Source organism: Notolabrus celidotus, chromosome 7 (genome assembly GCF_009762535.1).
Source record: "Notolabrus celidotus isolate fNotCel1 chromosome 7, fNotCel1.pri, whole genome shotgun sequence".
Taxonomy (NCBI): domain Eukaryota; kingdom Metazoa; phylum Chordata; class Actinopteri; order Labriformes; family Labridae; genus Notolabrus; species Notolabrus celidotus.
Window position 1 is genome coordinate 19,337,771 of NC_048278.1, and position 26,545 is coordinate 19,364,315.

The 26,545-nt window shown below is 40.3% G+C and overlaps 1 protein-coding gene across 1 annotated transcript in view; it reads right to left on the minus strand.

Annotated features, from left to right (window-relative positions):
* The window catches only part of LOC117815785 (ankyrin-2-like), an 81,588-nt gene that overhangs the window by 26,796 nt on the left and 28,247 nt on the right, over positions 1 to 26,545 (minus strand). Inside the window, exons 7-41 of the mRNA XM_034687704.1 lie at positions 24,530 to 24,628; positions 24,241 to 24,339; positions 23,781 to 23,978; positions 23,339 to 23,437; positions 23,113 to 23,211; positions 22,901 to 22,999; positions 22,570 to 22,767; positions 22,360 to 22,458; positions 22,039 to 22,137; positions 21,569 to 21,766; positions 21,215 to 21,313; positions 20,559 to 20,657; positions 20,326 to 20,424; positions 20,123 to 20,221; positions 19,936 to 20,008; positions 18,947 to 19,073; positions 18,658 to 18,736; positions 18,334 to 18,437; positions 17,966 to 18,001; positions 17,284 to 17,508; positions 16,419 to 16,573; positions 16,006 to 16,217; positions 15,697 to 15,904; positions 15,352 to 15,448; positions 14,939 to 15,167; positions 14,498 to 14,623; positions 14,268 to 14,390; positions 14,134 to 14,166; positions 14,007 to 14,028; positions 4,894 to 5,049; positions 4,029 to 4,106; positions 3,682 to 3,813; positions 3,390 to 3,530; positions 3,034 to 3,244; positions 2,668 to 2,746 (exon numbers count right to left, since the gene is read on the minus strand). Coding sequence (XP_034543595.1) covers positions 2,668 to 2,746; positions 3,034 to 3,244; positions 3,390 to 3,530; positions 3,682 to 3,813; positions 4,029 to 4,106; positions 4,894 to 5,049; positions 14,007 to 14,028; positions 14,134 to 14,166; positions 14,268 to 14,390; positions 14,498 to 14,623; positions 14,939 to 15,167; positions 15,352 to 15,448; positions 15,697 to 15,904; positions 16,006 to 16,217; positions 16,419 to 16,573; positions 17,284 to 17,508; positions 17,966 to 18,001; positions 18,334 to 18,437; positions 18,658 to 18,736; positions 18,947 to 19,073; positions 19,936 to 20,008; positions 20,123 to 20,221; positions 20,326 to 20,424; positions 20,559 to 20,657; positions 21,215 to 21,313; positions 21,569 to 21,766; positions 22,039 to 22,137; positions 22,360 to 22,458; positions 22,570 to 22,767; positions 22,901 to 22,999; positions 23,113 to 23,211; positions 23,339 to 23,437; positions 23,781 to 23,978; positions 24,241 to 24,339; positions 24,530 to 24,628 — 4,329 coding nt within the window. The remainder of the gene's footprint in view (positions 1 to 2,667; positions 2,747 to 3,033; positions 3,245 to 3,389; positions 3,531 to 3,681; positions 3,814 to 4,028; positions 4,107 to 4,893; positions 5,050 to 14,006; positions 14,029 to 14,133; positions 14,167 to 14,267; positions 14,391 to 14,497; positions 14,624 to 14,938; positions 15,168 to 15,351; positions 15,449 to 15,696; positions 15,905 to 16,005; positions 16,218 to 16,418; positions 16,574 to 17,283; positions 17,509 to 17,965; positions 18,002 to 18,333; positions 18,438 to 18,657; positions 18,737 to 18,946; positions 19,074 to 19,935; positions 20,009 to 20,122; positions 20,222 to 20,325; positions 20,425 to 20,558; positions 20,658 to 21,214; positions 21,314 to 21,568; positions 21,767 to 22,038; positions 22,138 to 22,359; positions 22,459 to 22,569; positions 22,768 to 22,900; positions 23,000 to 23,112; positions 23,212 to 23,338; positions 23,438 to 23,780; positions 23,979 to 24,240; positions 24,340 to 24,529; positions 24,629 to 26,545) is intronic.

Here is a 26,545-nt window from a genome sequence, read left to right on the forward strand (position 1 = left end):
TCTGAACTCAAATGATGTGGCTTCCAACAAAGCGTCTGCATGTTTGTCATGCGCAACGCCCCGCACAACATCTGCAAACGTGTGAGGTCTTGCAGTTGGAAGTGCTGAGTGTGCAGTCACGCTTGTTTGTTTAGCTTCGACCCAGGAAGTATATGAATCTGGCGAATCTGGCCTGTCCTCAAACAGTTCCTTGAGACAAAATTGAGAATACTCATCATCTGACAGGGCTGAGCAAGGTGAAACTGGTCTACTGTCAGAGTACCGCAAGTAATAGTCACAGTGTTGAATCTTCATCTGGCCAAATGTCATGCGTGGAGACAAAGAGAACTGCTCAACTGAAGTAACAGATTCTGGGGAGGATGCTCTAAAGACTGACAACCAGTCCTGAAGGAGCGAAAAGTCAAACTCGGAAGACACGGATTCCGGGGACAACGCCCTGCTACCCATTGAAATAAGGCACTCTCTCTTTGCGACTTCTTCAACATCTGTACAGTTAAAATCTAGCTTTTCAACATGTTGCAATTGACCTATTCTGGATTCTCCACCTATTTTCTTTGGAAATCTTAAATTGTACTTGGATCGCTCGTTCAAGTTAAAAACCATTGGTGTTTCATCCACTTTCTTTGACATTTGACAAGTTATAACGTGCTGTCTTTCATGTTTTGCTATGAAGCTCATACTTTCTTTGTCAGATTCATGTAAACGAGTCAAACTCACAGAGTCTTGAACTTCATTGTGCTCTGAGTTAATTTTTTTTGTATTCGTTAAACTGGCGTATGCATGTTCTTCTTGTGGAGTGTACATAGAAGTTTGTGAATCTGATTTAGAAAACCAATAATCGAGGTAAGACTGACATTCCCATTTTTCTAGTTTTTTTTGTTCAGATGACAGAGACTGTAACTGAAGTGGCATTTCTTTTGTAATTAAACCGCCTGAATAGTGTTTTGAAGCCACATTGGGAACTGTGCTGCGAGAAACTGATGTTAGAGGCAGTAATGACGTATTTCCTCCAGAATATTGTAAGAAATATTCACAATGTTGATTGTTAAGCTGTGCGCGACAAGGTTCAGAGAGTAAGAGTTCTAGAAATGAGAAACTGCATTGAGAAGTCTGAGATTCTGGTGAGGATGGTCGGGAATCCCTGTCTGGACACCCATATACATCAAAAGACATAACTGGGTCAGTTAAAGGTACTCCTCTTTGTCTTTTATCTGATGTCACGGGTGAGAATGATCTTAATTCACAATTTACTAACCAACATCCAGGTAAAGATGGAATATATTGAGGTTTTTGAGAGTCTAAGTACAGCTGCCTTTTCTTGTTCCAAGACTCATGGGATTCATCAGTATGGGAACTTGAAATAGTAGTAATGGTCAAATCTTGAATGTTTTTTAAAGGTGGTTCACATTCATATCTATATGTTTTATTGGTGTCTAACTCATGCTTAGCAAAACTGATGTTAACTTCAGCTAGGCTACATTCATCAGGAGAGTTTGCCCAGCAGTCATCCTGTATACAGGGAAAGTCTAGAAATTCCCCTTTCCACCCTAGTGGAGAGTCAGGTGACAGTGCCCTGTAGTCACTGATTGACATGACAGAATCCGGAGAGGACATTCTTGTTATGGGGTCATTCAAAACGAACAGATTTTCAGGGAAGAGACCTTTTTCACTTAAAGGTGAATATGAGACACACTGCCTCTCAGATGTCATAGAATCAGGGGTGAAGGAGTGGTACTCTGTTAAAGTGAGAGGAAACTGTGATGTAGGATGGGTAGAAGGCAGAAAAGGGCTGGGGAAAGTATTTTTTGGCTCAGAGTTGTGTAGCGTTTTTGCCATGACTGCAACATGGTCATTTTTATGACAAACATGACAGGTAATACAGTACCCTTCAGTTAAGTCACCAGCCATATGAGCAGGGTAATTGTCTGTCAGACTGTGTGGTAAATTTGCTTTTGAGACTTGAATTTCCATTGGCTTCATCATGCTGTACTTAGCTGGAGCAATACTGGGTTCAACTGACTTGATATCATCAATAAAGGGTATGTTTTCCAGATACTCTTTATTGCATGGTGGTGATTTTCTGTTTTCTTCCTTGCTTGACTTGATAGCTTTGAAGCCCATGTCCACACTGGACACCTGTGGGACCATGTCAGGACTATATAGTTGTTTGAACTGGGCTGTGACCTCATCTGTACACTTCTGAGAGAGCCTTCTTTTTTGAGCAACATCAATGTCATCTTCGGTTATAGCCAGTGCTGCATGGTGTTCCTCTGCTGGCAGGGCTAAAAGCCTAGGGTCCGAGACTCCTCTGGCAATGGCTTTAGCTGAATCTGTATTGCAATCCTCTGGTATACCCCTAAACCCCTCCCAAAGCTCACTGAAGTCAGATTCAACTTGGTCTGACTCTGACAGACTCAGATCAAAGTCTATAATAGATATAGATGATTTCAGGGTTTCAATTGATTGCTTCTGCTCATCCTCAAAACCACACTGCTCCAGTGGGAAGGTTTGGGTGCAGTCCTCTGTGACCCGACACTGAGTGCCACCTTGGGAAGGTCTGATAAAATGGAGGCTGCAACAATCTTGGTGGTCTCTCACTTTGGGGTCATAAACCTGAGTGGCATGGCTCTCCAATACTTCTTCTTCCATAGTTGTTAATTTACTTACTTGCTCATCTGTGTTGTCATAACTTGTAGGTTCTTGTGCAATAACATCCTCGGAGCTCCAGAGGTTAGGGTTCAATTCACTGTAACACAAAAAAGGTTAGAGCACAAATTATGACTTTATATAACATATGATGTGCATTCATCTATGAAAGCATGTGGATAATTCACAGTGTTCTATGTCTTAGCATCAACATGCCAGGAAATGGTGACTTCCAGAAAAGCATCCCTCATTACTACTTATGAACGTCTAGTTGCCAATATGGTGTTTGTCGTGTTTATTTTGGGTGTTAGTTTGGGCATATCAAATGATGCACAGATAGGGATATGAATTTCAGATTTATGAATAATTCCAAATTAAATCATTTACTGTGGGATCTCAAGGTCCTCCAAAAGGTCACCATGCATGCTTTCTGAGTGGGTGTGTCCAACAGGCTCTGCCCAGGATGGAATATCCAGTAGGGAAGCAACTGAGAGATCCTCTTCAGAAACAGCAGGGGGTGGTCTGCGGTCTGACTCCACCCTTCTCACAATTCTGGGGCTGTCTGCATCGTCTTGCACTGAAGAAAGGGCTACTGACACTGAAAAAAAAAAATGCCAACACAAGATCAGTAAGGGTACAAGTGTGTTTTTGTTGCTTTCACAGAGTGTCAGCAAACAAAAAGATAAAATGTGATGTTTGAAGCTTCAAACTGGCTGCTGCATTGTGCTAGGAGGTTTTACTACCTTCACTGTGATCCAGTGTCTTCTCTATTTCAGCATAAGTTCTAGAAGTTTGCTCTTGAACTGACTTGTTCATCTGAGTTTCAATTAAATGGACAATATCCATACGGTTGATCTTGGTAAGTCTTTTAACCAGACAGTCCTCTGTGAAAGAAGTGAGAAGTTATTGATAGGCCTTACATTTACAGAACAAAGATTGTATTTATAAACTAGAATCATTCTATACAATATGGGTAAAGGTCTGATAAATATACATCAAAGTGTTGATTGAATTACAATACTTAATGTTATCTACCTGTTGCATGTTTTCCTTCCCGCTCAACCCAGCGTTGGAGTAACGCATGGCTCTGCTCTTGGAGGGAATTAGGATTCTCTGTTCTCACCAGTTGGATTTCATTCTCACTGAATTCCAGTTCTCTTGCGAGTTCTAGGGTGATGAATACAAAATCAAGGTATGAAAACACAAAACATCTTAAAAGCATATTTTGTGTTTCGCTGCCAAAGCATGGTTCCTTATATAACATTTTAAACCCTTGTGATTTTGTTTGGCTCACAGACATTTTAGTTCCAGTTCAAACAAAATGACACATTGAGTTTCACTATATTAAAAACAGAAAACACTTGTGTAATTTGACAACTTACCTGTCCAGCTGAACCCAAGTAGATCTGCTACGATAGCTAATGTCTCCTCTTTTCTGTCAGCATCATCCTGCCAATCCACTAAAAAAATGCCCCCAGAGCCAAAGATTAAATCTTAATGTCATGGTTAACAGTTCAAGGTGTGAAGCTTTATGCTGAATCCAAAAGTATAACCTTTTTCATGCTACAGGTACAGGCATATAAATATCCTTTGGAGAGATACTGTAGATGTATATGTATAGATAAATTGTAATTTCTGAGGACTCTATGTTATGGGCTGTAACACTCTATGCAAATGTGATGTTGACATGGATGAAAATATGCCAGATTGTAAATGAATATGACTACTTGGTGATAATGAGCACCTTTTTTTTAATTCATTAGTTGTTGTAAGCCATGGCATTTATTTGCTGAATAAGCATTGAGCATGCAAATATTAGTGAAGCTGTAGCAGTAGTACAGGCAGCATTAAAAAGAAAATGGTTTAAGCTCCTACTTTTTGAACTATCATGGCCATTCAATCTTGAGATAGCATTAAGACAAACATGGATGAAAAAGTAACTTAACAACATGCAAAACACAACAACACATTCACTCACGCACGCACACACACACACACACACACACACACACACACACACACACACACACACCTACACACACACACACACACACACACACACACACACACACACACACACACACACACACACACACAAATATAAAAATCATGATGCAAGATGGAAAAAATGAATCACCACACAAAACGTTACTTATAGTAACATTATTTTCTCAGGAAAAAAGAAAGCGGTCTTGCTGCCGAGGAGAGAGCAGAGGAAAATAAAAGCCCATGTAAGTCTTGCCATACCTGACGTACATCGTGGAGTTTTATCATCGATGATTCTCTGCATCTGGGTTTCCACTGTGTCATCCCAAGCATGCCTGTATTCAAACACATCCTCTCTCCCAGATGGCGGTTGGGCAGTAGGTAATGGGTTGCCATCAGAATCTGAACTGCAAGAGGCTGGGATGTCATACGTAAAGATAACAGAATTTGGACTCTTGTGACTAGCGCTGCTTATTTCATCAGTGTCCACAGAAGGCCGGTTAATTGTTTCTGCAGTTGTAGGAAGTTGGATTTCTTGACTTTGGGAAGTTGAGGAGGTGATCTTCTGACTTGAAGGCATTTGTTGTGTCATGACAGCAAGCTTTGTGGGGGAAATTGTGTATTGATGACTGGATTGGCCACTGTCAGAATAACTCCTGCTGTCTTTTTGGGGGACTTTACTTGTGTCACTATCTGCTTCAGATCTAGTCCTACGATCCAGGGTTGAGCTTTTTCTTGGTGTCCTTTGAACCTGATCATACTCAGAAATCTGAGAGTTCAAGGTTGCTTCCTCTTCACTTGTTCTGTCGGGCTTGATTTCTAAAGATGGGAGTGAATCCTGATGATGTGCTTGAATCCCAGCTTGTGCAGCTGAAAAGGACATCTCTATGACTGAGCACTGATCCTCTTCATCTTCCTCTCCATCATCTTCCTGAGAGGAGTCTGAGGAATCATGGCTTTGTTCTAAAGACCCTGAATGAGCAACTGTGGATATGTCCGATTGAAGGTCAGCTATAGTGGAATCTAAATAGTCTAAACCTAGGCTTTCCATGCCTCCAGCCTCACTTTGAATTATGGTTAGTCTCTCAAGAGCACTGGGGGAACCTAGCTGCACCTCTATAGAGCTTCCAAGATTCACTTTTGAAAGTGGTGTTTCACTATCTGAATTTTCACTTGAAGGTTTGATAAGAGTTCTGGGTTTGGGAGTAGGGATTTTGCTGTCGCAGCTCAGAGTCTCAGATGTTTCAGTTATCTCCTCAGAGGTTATATCTGTCATAGGATTTCTATTCTCAAAAGTTGAAGATTTCATTTCGCCCAGCTCAGGCACAACTTCATCTACAGGGTGTTCCCCTATGTGAAAAAATGCATATCCTTCTCCTGCGTCAAAGCTTCTTCTTGTCATATCAATAGCTCCCCCTCTGGTCATTTCAAATAGTTTACCCTCCTGAAACTGAAATGGATCAGAGGCTCTCTCATTACCTGGTGTTCCAACAGGCGTTTTAACAGGATTTATTCTGTCCTCTGAAGGACAAAGATTAATCCATTGCTCATCCTCAACTTGTGCATTGAAGGGACAATTCTCAGCCTCATATCCTGTTATTACGTATTCTGTTTTTCCAGTACACACCATAGTCTGATGTTTGCTTGTAGGACCTGCAAGATCTGCCAGTGGTGAATCAACTTCTGTGCCATCGCTGGGATGGTACGTTGGATCTGTACATGATCCTTCTCTGTGAGTTTCAGTTAAACATAATGAATCATCACCTGATTGAGTAGCTTCCAGTTGTGACTGAATTTCTACCTTTTCCTCTCTGCTCAAAGTAATGTCAGATGTCTCACTCAGAGTAAGAATGCTTTCTGTCACACATTTTTCAGATAATGTGTGTAATGTGTCTTTTGGCAATGTCAGTAAGACTGGGTTAAATTTTGAATCTTGCTCATCATCTTTGTGATCACCTGCTTCTGACAGCTCAGCAGCATCTGAAAATTGATCACTCCTCATCCTTGCCTCTTGTTCCATCTCCTCAAATGTTTTGATCTTTGCAGCCATTTTAAACATCTCTTCTTCCGGAGTAAATTGTTTATCGCTGGTATCAATCTCATCATCATCTGTTTCAAGAGAGTCTTTTCTTATGAGCATTTGAAGATTCTCACTGCTGATTATTTCAGGGTCAAAATTTGCTGAAGTGGAATATTTTTCCTCTACTGTACTCTCTATTTTAATGGTCTCAAAGTTGTTATCTTGGTCATCATGCTCTCTGTCATGCCTGAAAATATTTTTGTTGTAAGCATAACAGGCTTCTAGCTGGGAGGCATATTCCTCATACACAGCTGGTTTGGCTGGCATCTTAAACTCTGTTTCCTTTGTCTCAGTGGGACTTCCCTCAAGAGAGTCTGGACAAGGGGATTCTCTGGTAGGGCTTGGCTCAATTGAATCAGGGGATGGCTGAGAGGATCTATCCTCCATGACAGGACTTGCCTCGAGTGAGTCTTGTTGACATGGCTCATTTGCTGGGTCAGCCAAAACCAGGTTCTCAAAATCAACTGGCTGCCGTGAAATTATTGATGGATCAGTTGAGAAACTCTTGACACCATCATCTTCAAGGGAATATGTCTGCCATCCACTTTCAAAATCTTTCCTTTTTGATTGTTCCACAGTTGTTAAGTGTGTTTCCTGCGGTGAGCAGGTCTGGTGTTCAGGGTAGAAGGTAAGAGTATCTCTTGCAGTGCTATTTGGAAGAATATCTTTATGGTAGCTCTCATGGACTACCTCGTCCTCTGGGTGACATGGTGTCAAACCTGACTTTTCTTTCAAGTGTTGATCTAAGTCACTTCTAAGTAGTGTCAACATGCCTGTCATATTCCTCTCAGATGTAGGCTGATGTTGCTGTGTCTTTCTCTCAATGCAAACTTCTTTCAAGGGTGTCTCAAGTTCAGAACTTGTCGACAATTCTGTGTCTCCAACTATGTCTGTCTGCATGTCTTTATTTGCATCAAAACTTATCTTATCCCTTTCCTCAATATATTGATCTAAGTCACAACTGAGGTGTGACAACATGCCTGACATATCCTTCTCAGTAGGATTCTCTCTGGGGTGTGTCTTCCTTTTGATACAAACTTCATGGAGAGGTGTTTCCAATACAGAACTTGGCATAAATTCATCCAGTTCAACTACCTCAAACTGATCATGTGTCTCACCACTTTTCTCATCCTCCACTCTATGTTTAGCTTCTATCTGTGTTCTTTCCCATTCAGCAGTTAGTTGCTCCTCAGTAGAAGTATTTCTGACTTTGGAGAGAGTAACTTCCTCAAATTTTTCCTGGATAACATCCTCTTCTGGAGGTCTACTTTCTATTGGCCTGTCCCTGAGATATTCATCCAAGTCACTGTTAAGCAATGACAGCATGCCGGACATGTCCTTTACTTTTGTAGACGACTGACAGGAAGTATTTTTCTGTACCCACTCTTCCTTCATTGTGGGTTCTTGAGTTTCATTCATTTCATTTGCTCCATTAAATTCACTCTCTGCATCTTCGTCTTCCCAAGTACTTGAATGTTCTTCCATTGGTTCATGATCATTTTCTGTTGGTGTGCCATCCACTTGTACCTCTGTAGTGACAAAAGTGAGACCGTCTTCATCTTGGTGCTTTGTTACAATGATTTGTTCAAATTTCTCCTGCACAGTTGCCTCTTCTGGCATTCGACTTGCCACAGGCCTTGTTTGCAGGTAATCATCCAAGTCACAGCTCAATAAGGACAACATTCCTGACATGTCTTTTGCATTTGATGACTGGCTAGATGTTTTCCTTTCAATGTGAACTTCTTGTAACTTTGGCTCTTTTCCTTTGCCCTCTCTTGATTCAGTGGATGTTTGCTTAAAGCAAATCTTTCTTTCAATTGTTGCACTTTCCATACCTGCTTCATGACATATATCTGTCTGTGTTGGTGTCATATCAGTGGTCATTCGATGAGTTATTTGAAGTCCTTCATAGTACTCGCTCTCCCCTGAGCTTGAGTGATATGTCCTAGAACCAATGCTAGAGTTTGGTGACTCAGCCATACCTTCATGTTTGGGACTTTCCAGACTTAGATCATTGTATTTTGTTTGATTCTCAAAAGAGGAAACTTCTTCACCGAAAGAGCTTTTCTTGCAGAGACTAGAGATGGATTCTGGATTTTTATCAGAATCATCAGCCATGTTTTCCATCTCCTGTCCCTCTAGCTTATAGCTAACATCTGAAGCTGCTGAGGTTTGCTTGAAAAGCTGGTACTCAGGACTCTCTTCCAGTTCAGCCTTTATGTCAGCACTGAAATCCTCAGAAGGTCTGCGGTCAGGGCTGATCTGTAAGTCGTCAGATAAACTCTTGCCCGGGCTTATGACTGGATGTTCCAGATGCATGGTGTCGAGGCTCTTAGCAGTAAAATCTGGCTTCTCTATTTGAGGGCTAACTCTTCCATCATCAACATGATCTATACCTACTTTTATTTCTGTCTCACATAAATAGGAAGGATCTGAGATAAACTGTGGTTTGCTGGAATCATCCGTGTTAAAGCTTACTGTTTGAGCAGACAATTCTGAGGCTTCCCACATGTTGACATCACTTTGTGTTTCAGGAATGGTGAGTCGCTGTATTTTGGTTTCTGATAGTGATTTCCGCACAGGACAGTGTTCAGCCATCTGTTCCTCTCCAGGTTCTACCGATCCAGATATCAGTGTTGATATGCAAGAGGATGCAACTGCTTTGTGTTCAAACAGTCTCGCCTCACTTTCCAAAGGGTCCTTTCCAGTTTGGAAAGCTTTCATCAGCTCCTTCACCGACATGGTCTCCTTCTCTGGCAAGTTTGGCTCCTTTTTCTTTGCACCTTCATCATCGCATCGAATTCTCTTGGCTGATTTTGCAGTTCTTTCAATATTAGTACTATCTGAAATGTAAAGTGATTCTTCAGTGTTGACTCCACTCAAATTTACTGGTCTATCCTCTATGATTGTTTTGTCACAGATGTTTACATTACTTTGCTGATGGAAAATTGTGGAATTCTGGGTTTGGGTTTGTGATTTTGGTTCCTGTAAAGGTCTTAATTCTGCCCTCGGTATCTCCCCAGAATCTGAGGGTTCAGAGCCCAATGCTGCAATACAAAAAGAAGAAACTTTTTCAAATAGCCCATCTTTGTTTGATTCCTGTTCAGTCTGGAATGTTTTCATCAAATCCTTGACGGACGTTGTCTCTTTTTGTGACAAATCTAGGACCTTCCTGGTTGGGTCAATGCCTCCAACTTCACACTGAATTGTATCTGCAAATTTCACTGTTTCTCCAACATAAGTGCTCTCAGGAATTGATTGCGATTTCTCATGTTTATCTGTTCTGAAGCTTGCCTTTTCATCTTCTGTTTTGTCACAGATGTTTACATCACTTTGCTGATGGAAAATTGTGGAATTCTGGGTTTGGGTTTGTGATTTTGGTTCCTGTAAAGGTCTTAATTCTGCCCTCGGTATCTCCCCAGAATCTGAGGGTTCAGAGCCCAATGCTGCAATACAAAAAGAAGAAACTTTTTCAAATACCCCATCTTTGTTTGATTCCTGTTCAGTCTGGAATGTTTTCATCAAATCCTTGACGGACGTTGTCTCTTTTTGTGACAAATCTGGGTCCTTCCTGGGTGGGTCAATGCCTCCAACTTCACACTGAATTGTATCTGCAAATTTCACTGTTTCTCCAACACAAGTGCTCTCAGGAATTGATTGCGATTTCTCTTGTTTATCTGTTCTGAAGGTTGCCTTTTCATCTTCTAAGTTTGTTTTTCCACATGTGTTGACATCAATCTGTTGGTTTAAATGTGTGAGGTTCTCACTTTCTGATTGTGTTTTTGGTTCATGTGGGAGACTATGTTTGGCCTTATTTACCTCCTTGGAATCTCTTGACTCTGAAACACAAGTTTCCAACACTTTGTGCTCAAAAAGCCCTGCTTTACTTTTTGAGGGATCATGGCCAGCCTGGAATGTTTTCATCAATTCCTTCACAGACATTGTCTCGCTTTCTGACAACTCTGGTTCCTCTCCATCTGGGGAAACACTTTCATCATCACACTGTATCGTATCTGCAAATGTCACTTTCTTTGCAACAAAAGCACCATCTGAAATGATTGGTGATTCATCAGTGGTATCTTTGAGTAAATCAACTGGTCGATCCTCCAAGGTCGTTTTGTTACAAATCCTGATGTCACTCTGATGGTGGAAAACTGTGTGAGTCTGAGTTTGGGTTTGGGAGTCCATCTCCAGCCTTGCACTGTGTTCCGTCATTTGTGTCTCTTCTGGGTCTCCTGGTCCAAATATTGGTGTTGAACTACAAGGGGCTCCAGCTTTGTCTTTCAAAGGCTCTCCACTAGTCTGGAATGCTTTCATCAGCTCCTTCACAGACATCATCTCTTCCTCTGGCAACTCTGGCTCTTTTTTCTGTGCATTTCCATCAACATATTTGACTGTATCAGAAAATGTGACTGTCTTTTCAACATCAGCACTATCAGGAATGGTTGATGAGTTCTCAGAGTCACTTCTGATTGCACTTACTTGCAGATCGTTTGAGTGAGTTTCATCACAGATGTGGATACTGCTCTGTTGATGTGAAGTTTTGGGTATCTGAGTTTGGGTTGGTGATTTTGCCTCTGGTGCAGCTCTTTGTTCTGTCCTCTGTTTCTCGCCAGAATCTTCTGATTGAGAAATCAAAGTTGAAACACAAGAAGAAGCAACTGCTTTGTGTTCAAAAAGTCCAGCTTTATTTTTTGAAGGGTCCTCTCCAGTCTGAAATGCTTTCATCAAATCCTTGACAGACATAGTCTCCTCCAATCTTTCTGTCTGAGATCTTGGGGATTTTGGTGATTTAGGAACTCTTGGAAGTTCTGGCATTTCTCTCTCAGTCCTCTTTGTGGTAATAGCTGATTTTGCCTGAGGATTTTTTTCCTGGCAGATTTTAATTGTCTCCTCCTCTTCAACTTTGTCCTGTAAAGCTTTCACCCTGTCCATTATAGATCCTATAGGTGTCTCAACTACCAAGGGAGAAACAGGAGGATCCATTACTGCTGTGGGCACAAGGACACTGTCTTTCAGGTAAGCATCACCATCTAAAGACTCCTCAGAGCTGATTCTTTCCAGCTCGCCTTCAGAGCTGCTATATCCAGAACGCTCTCTGTCTCTAAGTTTTTTTCGGATTGGTTTTTTTATATCTGGGGGACGCCGTTTGCCATCACGCTTTACAATAACCTGTTCAAATCTATCTTGCACAAGATCCTCTTCAGAATCACACGTCACCACAGGCCTCTGTTCCAAGTATTGGTCCATGTCCATGCTTAGATGTGACACCATGCCTGTCATGTCTCTGATGTCTGTTGCTGATCTTTTTGTAGTCTTCCCCTCAATGCAAATTGCCTTAAAGGCCGGTTCCTCAACAGCGGTATACTCCATTTCGACAGTTTTTGTCTCAGAAAGTGACCCCCATTTCTCCCTTTTAGCATCACCTCGTACTTTATGTCTACTGTTGCCAATGTCAACTCTTTGAGGCTCTCCAACCTTTTCCTGTCTGTTGAACTGATCTAAAATGGCAAAGGTCTCCCTCTCCACGAAGCCCCCAGCCAAAGCTCTCTCTTCATGTGTTAAGTGCTCCATTTGCTCACAAGTCAAAATAGAAGACATTTTAACATCTGACATGTCTGAGAGAAGGTCAGGGCTTGCAAGAGTTGCAGGGTCAAGAGGTTGGTTAGTTCTCAGGGAGAATGTCTCAGTTGACTCAGACTCATCATCTTCGATGAAAAATGTTTAATAACCAAAAAGGGTAAAGAAGATAAGGGACAAATGAAGTGGGGGAGAGAGACATCAGAAAACTGTGATCAAGACAATGCTATCAAAAATCCATCTTCAGTTTACAGAACAAGGAGAAGAATGATAAGGCAGAGGATAAAGGAGTCTTGAAAAAAAAAGACCGAAAAGAAGATGAATAAGAGATCCAGAAGAGTTTGGCAGGAAGTTGAAAAGCAACAGCATAAGCAAAGCCAGGAGTGAAAAAATAAGGTAGAATATGGTCCAGCATAATGTTAACCTAAGCTGTTTACAAAGTATTAAAAAGGTTGACACAAAACATACAGAAGGAACCAACAGTAACAGAGAAACCAACATGAACAAAGGGACAGGCAGGAACAGATGAATGAAATTTCTCAAGATTGCTGCTGACATAAAATCTCATGCCTGTTTGTTAATCAAAAGTCAAAAAATAGAAACATAGTAAAGTTTTAATTAACCAAAACATATTTTTAAAGGGGGGGGGGGGGGGGGGGTTCTTAGAGAGCTGTCCCTTATCCTGGGTTATTGGTGATGGAAATGGTAATATCTTTTTTATATTCTAATTTATTTTTTGCCACTTTGGAAAGGGACATCTTAGTAACCTTCTCTGTTTTGTGACCATAATGCACCACTAGTTGACAAAGGTGAAAAAGTAGGGCAGCAAAATAATAATCATAAAAAGAGCAGGATTGTGAAAAGGGCTTTGGTTCATAATGCCAGTCAATGAATGAATAAATGTTAAGTTGATAAATGATAGAACAAAGGTTCGACTAAAATAACAAAGATGATGATAACTATATTATCAATCACCAAATAATTTTATCATCTTAACAAAGACAAGTAAGCGTGAAGTTGTATGTCCATTAGATTGGACCAATTTAGCATGCCCACAGTACAATAGTTGTGGGAATGTGATGTGAGGAAGTGGTTGATCAAATGGAATACCTTTTATGGACAAATATAAAACAATAAAATTAGAAGTGTTTTCAAGATAAAATGAAATGCTAACTCAAAATCTTAAAAAAATCACAGCATTTCTGAGTGAATTTTAAATGAAATGATTAATGAAAAAAGTCAAAGCAAATGCAGAACGGAACATGGAAATGTTAAAGGTGAGAGGAAGTAAGCAAGACTTAGTGTGATGGAAATGAAGAGTACATCAGCCATAGCATAGCTGCCAGTAACAAACAGGTACCATACTTAGTGTTAGTAGAGCAAGGTAAGACAGCATGGTTAATCCAAATGGGCAGTAACATATCAATCAATCTTATTGCTAAGCTCGTAGAGATTTTTAACAACTTTAAAATACTTAACTGGTATGATCAGTCATATAATGTGAAATTAATTAATCCTAAATGAAAGCATGTCATTGACATATAAAGTGTTTATACTGGCACTCTCAGTTCCAGCACTCTTCACTTAAAAGTATACTTTGAAATGTGTATGTGTAAGAATGAATTTAAATCTGAAAATGTGTCAAATCTCCCAAATTCTACAACTTTCAATAATAACGTGACACACAAATACTGGAATACAAACTTAAGCTTACATTTCTTGTCGCTCTTCTCACTCTGAAAACAAAACAAATCAAAAGGCATAGTTAATTTAAAACACAAACCTTATAACAACATAATCAACATAGCTCTTTCATTTAGTACTACATCAACTCAATTTACCTCATCATCTGGATCTTGGTCTGAATCAGACTCCTTTGGAGAACAAAAATTAACAGAGAGACAGCAAAAAATGTATTAACTGCGGTGGAGAATAATGTGCTTATTGCACATTAAGACAAACCTGTCAGACTTACCTTTGAGTAAGCAGGAAGAGTGATGTTAAGATTGCAGATGGCATTGTGGGTAAGACTACGGTAGGTACGTGGTTCCTTGGTAAAGGACAAGCGACCACAAGGATCTTGTGCTGTGTCTCTAATCTGTCAAGTGATTGAAGAACAATTCAGCCCATGAGAAACATGTTTGTATTTTTCAGTGGGTAAAACGTTGAAATTTCTGATGGTTTTTATCCAATGTGTTGTTGTACTTTGATGAATAGGGCCAGCCTGTTCTCTTTGAAGGCAAAAAAGCTGAACACATGGTGCTGTCCACTCTTAGTAAGAGGCACCAGGTTTCCAAAGCAGTCAGCAAATATAGGTTTTCCCTCCAGCACCTGTTTGGAGAGAGTGATGCTGTTTTCATTACCCAAACTAACCTCAAACACTAGAAAGAAGCTTTGTCTGAATTTTTCAGGAAGTGAGAGCCAGCTTACAGGCTGTGTCAGCATTGAGCTCTCTTTAAAGTGTCCCTTAAGATACCCACTCCACCTAGATCAGCAATCTCATTCTAAATTTACACTGTCACTTCCCATGACCCTTGTTATTGTTTTTATACCTTTTCAATGCAACTGCAAACTAATCTGTTACTCTGTTCCATTTAAATGAACATATTCCCCTCCTCAAATGCATTGCCCATCATCACACTTCACCTCAACATCTCTGCTACGAGCAACTTCAGTGAAGTTCTCTTGCTGCTCCAGGGTTTTGTCCATCTTATCATCTGTCATGCAGAAACATCGCAAGCGGGCCTCAATGGGGTCAAGTGTCTTGGCAAAAATGACAAACTTGGCCATGTAAGGAACACAGATGATCTCCCTGTACAGCTGAGAGGCAAAACTAACAGACTCTTGGATCTGTCTGCAGTCTATCAACCAGAACCTAGGAGTATAAATAAGACTGGAGTTAGGTACAAATAAATATCAGCATGTAGTTTTACAGAACAAAAGGTACTCATGGTGTAATGTAAACAATTTAAGGAATTGAGAAGAAGAGCAGATTATGTTGTTAAGTGTCCATATGAAAGACACTTGATTTGACATTTGGAAACTTTGGAAGAATTTACCTCGCTGACACATTTGTGGTGAAAGAAACACACTGGTTAACAAAGGTGAGAGGTGTGGAACCTGTGATGTCCTCCCATTGGGCAGGAGTTGTTCCACCTGGAACATAGACCGAAAATTTGTTAAGAATCTCAATAATTTGGTTGTTTTAAGGATAGAAAACATTTCTGAACTCAGCCTAAGATTTCCTTTTTCAAAACAAATGTTTAAGAGGTTAAGTTTTTAGTATTAGTCTTGAATGTATGACATTACCACAAAAAGCTGACAGTAGCTAATAAGTAGCTATGATGTGTTAACTTTTAAATTTCTTATGGTTTTTATAATGATCTATAATTCTCTGAGCTTACCAGTAATACTGCAGAGCAGACGTAAGGTGGGGGTCTCCCCACTGAGCTCAGTGCTTTGTCCGTCACTATTGGAGCTCTTAGGAACAGGGATTGTCATGGTGATCGGTTTATGGAACTTCCTCCTTCGAGGCTCCAATGTGACAATTGAACTGAATGTAGCTTTGTTACCAAGAATCTTCCTTATCACCTCAACGTCAATGGGCTGAGCCTGGGAAAAGGTACAAAGCGCAACATCACAACTTTATTAGTTGCCTTATCTTTTGAATATTACAATGATTCATGTATGGTAATTAACTGCACTGCATATACCTGTAGCCCAACCCTGATCTTCTTAGTGAGGGCACCTTCAGGGAAGACAGCCTGGACCTGGGGCACTAGGGTGCTACTGAGGACCCCACCCTCTGGTCCAATCAGATGACTGTCCTGTTTTATCCGTGACACAACCGCGAAATACTGGGGAAAGTCTCGAGTGATAATGCGGCATATTCTTTTCTTTTCAAGCTCCTCTGGGGAATCAAGTTCTGTAAAGATTAAAAGTATTTAGTGTAAATAAATTTATTGGATTAAAATGTTAATTATTAATTGGTAATTATTGTGATTAAAATCTACATGTGCCTTCCTTACATCTATAAATTGAGGTTTGTGTTGCAGCTTAAAACAGTCATACTGTGGCCTCTACATGAGATTTAGACCATGTTAAGTATCAAAATCTAGCCCCTTACTTTCATCCATGCCATTCAATATCTGGTTGAGTTCCTCCTCTGTGAAGTCACAGTGGTGTTCCCTCCAGCTCTCTCCTGTTTCACTCCTCAAGATCACCAGTTCTCTTTCTGTGCCCCGCAAAGCTGCAAAATGGGGGATCTCCACAATCACAGGCCTAAAAGAGAGACAAGGTCAAATCAAGCACAATTCTCACAATAATGCCCTTTTGTGATACACGTTTGGGAGAACTGGTTTTATCAAAGATAAAATGATGATTGGTTTGTTGACAGGCATCTTTCATGCTAAGTCCAAATTAAATTTCCAAGCATCAAAAAAAACATCAAGTAGGAGCACAAACATAGGAGCACAATCCAATGAGAAACAAGTCTGGGATTTGGTACTATTGACATGAGGAAATCATGGGAATTATGCAACGCAACAACATAGGGCATCAAGTCAGGGGTTTTCAGACTACACCTTGCACTTTTACACAACCAATAAACAAAGGAAAAATAAATTTTAAATAAATGTACTCATCATATCATATTATGGAAACTGAAAAAAATTTCAGGTGGACACAGTGGGAAAATATGGGTATGTGACCCTATCTAGGATGGTAAGGTGTCCCCCATCCTAGTCCTACCCGAGGAACTTGGTTCCTGGAGGACCCAGCTGCAGGATGCGACTGACCAGGCTCTCGCCCTCATTTAGAGGGGGCGGAGCAGTGGGAAGGTGTAGCTTACTGATCCATACGCAGCAAAGAGGAGGAGTGAAGAAGAGAATATGAACACACCGCACAACAGTGTAAACCCACTCACACAGGCTGATACACACATAAAACCTCATACACACATACAATACAGACACAAACTCAGACACACTTACCCCAGGAACTGGGCTCCAGTGGGACCCACTTCTATGATGCGACCAGCCAGCCCCTCACCCTCCACCATAGGGGGCATGGAGGCCAGACGGTGTCTCTTCACTAGCCGGCATGTCACCCGTGTTGGTGCAGAGCACTTTCTTGGTGGAACGATTATTCGCAGGCCATTGTGACGGCAACCACGCATGGCCCCGCCCCTGGCATCTACCATGAAGCTGACCAGGAAGCTGAAGGAAATGGTCACCCCAAAATTGTAATCAACAGTTTTAAGACTGGTTGTGATAAATACAATACTTCATTTTTTTTTTGGGGGGGGGGTTCCTGTTCCATGCAAACAAAACAACTGAGACATAAGGATAAAGACTTTATTTATGCTTTCATTCATACAGACATAACTAGCATGTCTCAGCAGATGATATTTCTTGGCCGCATCTTCTCCTGCATTGTTTCCATCCTGTTAAAGTTATGTTTATTGGTCTAAGGATGTTGTTAGGTTATTTTTGTATATCATTATAAGTAAACAAAACCTGATCCCTGGAAATGGAAAGCCATGCATAATTTATTCATGCTGACAGATAGTATGACAATGAGAAGGCAATTTAATAGTAATTGAAAAGAGGAAAGCACAGGGAGAAGGGCCAGAAAGAGTAGCCAAAAAAAAGAATAGAAAATTAAGAGTATCACCTGCTGTTGTCATGGTCTAGGCACGGAGAGGAATGGCTAGAAGCAGAATACAACAACACACACACAATCACAAATACAAACACAACCAGGACAAGTGAGTGCACAAAGAGGCAACGAGACAATAAACAAAAAGAGAAAAAGAGAATAAAGAATAAGTAAAAGTGAGAAAAAACTTGACCGGAGAAAGAAATAGACATACCAGCAAAGATAAAAGAAGTATAGTAGAGACTAGGATGTGAGGTGAAGTGAAGAACAATTAAAGATAAAATTATAATTGATACAAGTGACTCATACACTCCCCAGTGAACAAAGCATGGGAAAGACCTCCCACCTGGAAATACTGTGTATGAGTCTGTGTGTGTGTTTACCCTGAATGTAGCAGACTGGAGGACAGCACCACGTTATCAAGGTGCTCAGCACCCCAGCTCAGACGGAACGATTCCTTGTCATGCTCTCTGGCCAGTGCTGATACCTGCAGACCAAGAAACACCAGCAGGCCAGTTAAAGTAAAACATTTTTTTAAATAGCTAAAACTTAGGCTGTGTTGGAGAGCAAAATCTATGTAACACAAATAATATCGCAAAAAAAAAATTCCCCAGACTCATTTCTGAAGTGAGTGCTGAAAAGTACTTTCCATTATGTCAACAGAAATTATTGGACTGGTACTGTTCCTTTCTGTGTCTGATTCTCACCTGGTGGCTTGTTAGCATTTCTTCAATAAGAACTCCTTCTCTCTGATGGAAACTCTGGTGAGTAGGAGTCAGCTGCGGCCTGATGGAAAAAGGAGATTTTTCAGAGAGTCCCTCTTGTACATCCCCATCTGTTGTTACAGAGTCCATTATGTTGACTCTGGGACAACAGCTGTAAAGTATGTCATAAGTGTTGTGTAAACAACAGCTCAATATATCAGCTGTAATTTATGAGCTGGGTGTAAAGGTACTATATTTTTCAAGTGCAAGATAGTGTGTCTTGGATTCTGACCTGTCCAAGTTGTGGCTCATGTAGCTGAATCCGTCTAAGTAGTGTCCTGGCAGAGAGTCATCTCCCAGCTCTCTGAGATCCTCTGCTCTCAGATACTCCCCTCCATCACCCGTCATAGTGTCCTCACCTGAGAAACAGACATGGGCCAAGTGAGAGACTACACAGAAAAACAAAACTTTGTGATACCCAACTGGCCAGGAAGTTCTGTTTCTTTTAAAATTCATTCAAACATGTAAACCATAATCGCCAACGATATTAGTCTTGTGAGTGACAATCTTCTGTTTATGTGACTCTGCCACCATTTGCAATCTGTGTCTGGTTCCTGCTCTCAGATTGCTTTTGTGAAACGGGTCAGTGGTTCTGGAGACTTGCCACGCTGTGCAAAATACATTTGTCCCCATAACTAAAGCAGGGTATTCCTCAATCATCATAACTGTCACACTGTCCACAATCCCAAACACTTCATGCAGTTAGTTTCCAAAGTTGCATCAAAATGCAATCAAAAGAGTTCTATGTTGTTGGATCAAAGACGGTTTGCTTAATATTGTAGACGCACAAGAGACAAAAACTCTTTGAGTTTTGATTTATTTTTAAATGCCAAGAGAAAAAATTCCCAGAATGCCTTGTTTAGGCAAAAAAAGGACTGGCTGCACACTAACAATAAATCACTCTGATCAGTTACAGCCACACATTCATAGTCCAGAGAAGACTCTTTGAAGTACCTTCCAGCTCCACAGACATGTCACACAGTGGCTCATCTTCCAGCTCCTCAAAGCTATGAAACATAGAGCTTTAAGACTCAGCTTCATTGCACACTGGACAAACAACAGCTTTTGTGACTACAGAACGAGGCAGAAAACAGCTATTGCATCTTATCTCCTTAGCAGAAGTGGCATTTAACCTTTTAGCCCAAAGCTTGATTTGGTTCCATTCAAACAGTAAGCTCTTTGTGCTTCACTTTCTCTCTCCATATTTCTATGGGGACTCACCTTCTTCATCGGACACATCGAGGATCTCAGTCATGGTCTCAGGGACATTAAGCTTGTGTTTCTCGGTGACCGTCTGATGTGATCCCCATTCAGAGGAAATGGAAAAAAGGCAACCAGAATAGAGACAAGTTAAAGCAGTTTTGGGGAAATTTAAAATACAAAGAGTTCAGAAGTATCAGAAGCTTACAGTTGTGGTAGTGATGACCTCCTCTGTGACTACTTTCAGTGTGTCCACTACAGAGATGTAACCAAGACGTCTGGCAATAGACAGAGCTGTGTTTCCATTCTAACAAAGAGACATTGTTCATGTGAAAGAGAAGGGAGATTACTTATCAACCTTTTTAAAGATTCTTAATAAATTAAAAGAAAAGTGGTTTATTGTTTTCTTACCATTGTAGTAGCATTTGGTTTGGCACCATGTTGTAGCAACACATTGATAATATGTGTGTTGCCTTGTTGTGCTGCCTGGTGAAGGGGTGTGTATCCATTCTGCAGAAAAAAAGAAGCACATGAAATGTTATCAAAGTCAAATAACTGACTTGACTTTGTGACTTCTTGAGCTTATTTCAGGAGTTTCAAGTAAGCAGTGTAAGTACACCTCTACTTCGACATTTGATTTCTACCTTGGTTTTGGCGTTGACGCTGGCACCTTGTTGTAACAGGAAGTTCACCATCTTGGCATTTCCATAGTGACAGGCCACTATCAGAGGGGTATATCCAAGCTGAAGTGTAGGAGGATAAGATCATTGTGGACAGAAAAAAGCAGTTAATGTTTGCAAGATTGGTCCTACTTCTTTATAAATATGCTGTTAATGGCAAGAAACTGGGCCAATAGATGAATCATGAATCTGCATGATTTAGACACTGTAATGCTTCGTAAAAGCCAGTAGGTGGCAGACATGTTTGTTTTTTTGGTGTGTTACTTTTTCTGCTTTGGTGGAAAGATGTTTATTAAAGTTTCTTAGGCAGCTGAAAAACAACGCACACATTTCAGACATTTAACACAGAATGAACAACATAAATGGAAGAACTAAAAAGCTTATGTTATCCCTTGATATTTAAGTACTTCACAACAAAATCTTTATAAATTGCTTGTCTAAAACTGGGTCTTCACTTCCATTATATAATTTGATTAGTGATTTTATTCTGTCTTCGTCCTGACTGTATTTGTGTCTTCACTAATTAAAACTTGTGTGTGTGTGTGTGTGTGTGTGTGTGTGTGTGTGTGTGCGTGTGTGTGTGTGTGTGTGTGTGTGTGTGTGTGTGTGTGTGTTTGTACCTTGGTTTGCTGATCCAAGGTGGCATCATGTTTGGCCAGTACTTCTGCTGCACTGACCCTGTCTTCTTGGGCTGCGAGATGTAGAGGAGTCAGTCCACTCTGAAACATTAAGAGCACAAAAGTTTTCTTTAGGGATTTGTGTTGTGTATCTCTGCATGTCACTCTTGGTCAAGACTTGATTTGTACTTAGTACAAATCCATAACCTGATTTCTATTTTATAACCAGAATGGTTTCAAGCCTAGCGACAGATTGCAGATTAATAAATAAGGTGCATCCTTAGTAAAAGAATGCAGTGGCTTATTAGTATCGACTAAAGGTGGAAGTACTAGAATGTGTCAGTGTGTTTTTGTGACCTTGGTGGCTGCGTTGACGTGAGCTCCTTTGCCCAGCAGCAGGCTGGCCATCTCAGCGTGTCCTTCCTGGGCTGCCAGGTGTAGAGGGCTGACCCCCTGCTTGGTCAGAATATTGGTCTCTGCTCCGTACTGCAGCAGCGCTAATGCAATGTTAGTCTGGTTCTTTTTGGCTGCAATGTGGAGAGGAGTGTAGCCATTCTGCAGTGGGAGGAGGGGGAACAGTTACATGCAGTAACAACAGCTTTGTATGCAGAAAATTCATCCTATAATTGGATGAGAGAAGGCTTTTATGTTATGTCAGGGTTTCATATAAGCTTTGAAGATCAACTGACTTTACCAAGCTCAAAGCACCAAAGGAAAATGTTCCAGCCAAGAACTTAACTGCATCATTGATCACAAAGTAAATACTAAAGCAGAAAGCGTAGTATTTAAACTGTGTGATGTGAGTTTCTAAAGCACTTTGGTCTTACCTTTGCAGTAGCATGAGGCGATGCCCCTTTATCGAGCAGCAGCAGAGCTACTTCTTGGTTGTTGTAATGAGCTGCCACATGTAGCGGAGTCAGGCCATTCTGTAAGAGAAAGCAATTGATTGAATGATTGATATAATTCATCACATTGTTTTTTATAGCTCTCTCATGACTCTATTTTGAAACACACAAAGTAACTCTTATCTCATACATTAGAGTTCAGTCCAATAAGTGCCTAAGTGAAATGAACTATTTCTCCCTGATATGTTTACAGGTATGCATTATTCAAATATTGGAACTAAATATTCCTTGTTTTTTGTTTACCTTGCCAGCATCGTCTGTGAGAGCTTTGCGTTGAAGAAGAAGTTTTGCTACATCAAGGCTTCCATACTTAGCTGCTACATGTAATGGAGTGAATCCTTTCTGTAGAGGGGAAACAAGGGAACAGTTTATTTCAAATACTTTTCCAAACCATTCATTTTGAACTTATAATCTATTGTTTGATACATGTTTTATGGGCTCTTTTCTTCTCACCTTTGTGGCCAGTGAGTGTGAAGCTCCAGCCTCCAGCAGCACTGCGGCTGTCTCCACCTGTCCCTCCCTGGCTGAGATGTGGAGCGGGGTGTAGCCGTTGGTAGTGGCAGCATCTGGGTGAGCCATGTGCTGCAGCAGCAACTGAACTATATCAGTTTTCCCCAGACGGGACGAGATATGGAGGGGGGTCTGGTCCTCCTGTAGTTGAGGGATTGAGAGAAAAAAAACACAGTAATAGACTCATAAGTATGTGTAAACCATTAGGTGCTCAATTATCATAAACAGAAGAAAACAGTGATCAAGAAAACGGATGAATCAATAGCTGACTCACTCTGGCCACAGCGTCCACTAGTGCTCCGTTTCTCAGCAAACAACGAACCACTTCCATCTGACCTGCTCGTGCTGCCATGTGGAGAGCTGACTCACCACGCTGATATATGCAAATACAGAGCATTAATGAGTGTTAATGATGGTTGTAAAAAATACTGTTGGATTTGTGCCTTTATTACTACATACTACTGGTTATTTGTCAGCAGCACTCACAATGTTACGGACGTCAGGTGAAGCTCCATTCTGCAGCAGGAGTAAAACAATGTTGAGGTGGCCCATGAAGGCAGATACATGGATGGGCGTCAGACCAGACTGGAAAAAGTTAAGAAATTGCAAAAGAGAGGCGGGAAGATGAGCATTAAATGTAAAGGTCCATACAGACATCTGTATTTCTTATTTACAGGTGCTTGTCTGAGACATGCCTAACTAAGTCTCTCACCTCAGTAATGGCCTGAATGGTGGCTCCATATTTGACCAAAAGTTCCATCACTTTCACCCTGTTCTTCTTACAGGCGATGTGTAGGGGAGTGAACCCATTCTAGTAGAGAGGGAAGACAAAAAAGAATAAAAGATCAAACACCATATCTTTCAAAAACTGGAGGAGTATTATTACGTACATGGTCATTCAGAATCTTGTAGGCAATTTGGCACTAACACAGCATGTATAACATTTAAGAAATGTTTCTCATACTGGTTAATGATAACTGAGTTTAGAATGCCTGACTTCTTTTCTGCTGTGAGCCGATTGTTTCACATCTAAGTAAAGTTTTCCTTGCATGATTTAATCTGTCAGGTATTGTTGGAGCATTATACAGCATGTGCAAGTATGCTTTAATGTATACTTTGTGCTTGAACAGTTACTATTGTCTGTGAATCCCTACCAGTGCTCTTGTATTAGGATTGGCCTTCTTGTCCAGCAGAAGCTTGGTGACTCTGTAGTGGCCACAGTGAGCTGCGACATGCAGTGCCGTGAGGTAGTCCAGTGTGACATCATCAACAGGCGCCTTGTACTGCAGCAGGAACTTGACACACTCTACGTGGTCTCCCTGGGCTGACATGTGCAGCGGGGACAGTCCGTTCTGTGCAGGGACAAAAATGACGATACATGAGACACTGCAGAAGGTTTGAAAAATTGAGTTTACAAAAAAAATGTTGGAAACAAGAAAAAACTGGAGATGGGAATAAATAGTTGACTATGGCAAGCTTTCCAAGAGTAATTGCCAAAAAGTCTAAGATTTATTGATGTTATAAAAACTGTAACTTCAAGAAATAAAACTTTTTAAATCGTAAAAAAAAAAAATTGAGGTATGCTGGTCCAGTAATGGCACAGCCATACACTACCTTAGTTCTTGCTAAGATGGGAGCTCCCCTCTCCAGCAGAATTTCCACTGCTGGGTCATGTCCACTCCTGGCTGCACAGTGCAGGGGAGTCAGTCCATCCTGCGGGACCACCACACATACACAGGCATTGGAAAAGAAAGCATATACATTTGTTCTAAGTGTGAACTTCATTTTAGTTTGTGTGTTTTGACGAATGAGATAATCTAAAAGAGGCCTGAGAAGCCCTTCAAGAAGAAACTAGGGAATAACTGTGAATTTGTGCATGTCTAGTTACAAACTGCTGTCTCACCCTGGTTTTAGCATCAATCTGAGCTCCTCGGTCCAACAGCAGAGCCACCATGTTTGTGTTGCCTCTCTTGGAGGCCACATGGAGAGGTGTGATCCCATTCTGACAGAGCAGGAAATGAAACAAAGGAAATTTAACTCTCAAAAATACTGCAGAATTTATACATCTTAAGATTCATGATTTGAATTGGGAGCAGACATTTTTCAAATCAAAAGAATCAAAAACTATCCTTATGAACCAGTTGGGTTTTTTTTAAGTATGAGATTAAAATCATGCCTGGAGAAATTTTAGTTTTGACAAGCTAAGAGAGCATGCAGTTAGTAAAGGCCAAGAATCACAATGAAATGTTATTGTAAATACAGAAAAGACTTCTTCTGCAAGCCTCTGGTTAAAACACTGCTGTTTTTTCACAGACAGCTGTACAGAAGACATCTTGACTTTAAGTGGAAATGGGGCTCTACCCTGGCTGTGAAGTCCACAGCAGCTCCTCTGTTCAGTAACAGGGTGGAGACATTCACGTTACCATAGTGAGCCGCGATGTGCAGAGGGGTGAACCCGCTCTGTTTAAGACAAAGGAGGAGAGAGCAGGGAAGGAGAGTCACAGGGAAAAGACAGGAAGGAAACACGTAGGAAGGAAAAATAGATTAGCTGAAGCAGCAGGTGAAGGAAAGGAGAACAGTTATAATTTAGGAAAAATAACTAAAAAAATAAAGCAAACGGACAGAAAGACAAAAATAAGAAAGAAAGAAAGAAAGAAAGAAAGAAAGAAAGAAAGAAAGAAAGAAAGAAAGGAAGGAAAAGAAAGAAATTAGAAAAGAAGGAAAAAGAAAAGAGGAAGAAAGCAAAAAAACAATAAATAAAAAAGAAGAAGCATAGGACAAAAAATTGTAGAAAAAATAGAGAACATGAAAACAGCAAGAATAAAGAGAAGAACAAAAGAGTGACAGAAATAGTACAGGACAAAAGACGATAAGGTAAGAAGTATAAAGAGGTGTAATGTGCTAAAGAAGGAATAAAAAAGGAAACACAATAAGTCAGAAACAAAAAAAGTAAAACTATAGAAAAAAGGAAAGAAAGTAAATGCAAGGAAAAATGAGCACAAGAAGGAAATAAGAGAAGACAGAAAAAAGAATAAGAAAGAAAGAAAAGAGGATCACAGAAAGAAAAAAAGAAACTAAACATGGAAACAAAGAAAGAAATAAAGAAGACAGAGAGAAAACAAAAAAGAAAGAAAGACAGACAGAAATTAGGAAGGAAAAACAAATAAAAACAGTGATACAGAAAAACAAAATAGAGAAATAAAGACAGAAGGGAGAATCTGACTCTCTTCTAGTGGATTAAGAACAGAAGACTGCCTACTGAAGCAACTACAACGATGATTCTGCATACTGAAAAGAAAAATGATTTCAGTGTGAAAAGAAGCAAAAAAAAGGAGCATACCTCAAAATAGCACATGCAATGCATGCATGCAAAAACTATTATTCTGCAGTGTTTGCTTAAAATGGTGAATCATTAAGGCAAAGAAACATAAAGGCTAAAACAAACAAAAGTGAAATACACAAAGCAACTATGCACTATGTTTATCTGCTTGGACGGACAAATGGACATGTATATAAACACTACAAATAAATACAAAATAAATATCTACAGTACACATTTGTGGGGGATTCTCATCTTACCTTCCCATTCTGATAGACATGGTGCAATTTAATTAAGAAACAGAGTTAACTTAAAGATCAACAACGTGTTTCAGAGAGGAAAAACAATTCCATTATCATGCTAAGAGGAACACATGCAGAAGATATGCAGAGAAAAAGAGCAATATATAAAACAGGTCAAATTTAACAAGAATCAGTGTTTCAGTCAGAAATCTGGAAAGTTATCAAATAAATGTATCAATAAAAATCAATACAAAAATTTAGAACAAAACATCTAGATTTAAAATGCAATAAAGTTATATTCTTTTGAATCTTTTAAAACAACACAATCAATTTATTTTACTGTCAGCCATGCAGGAGT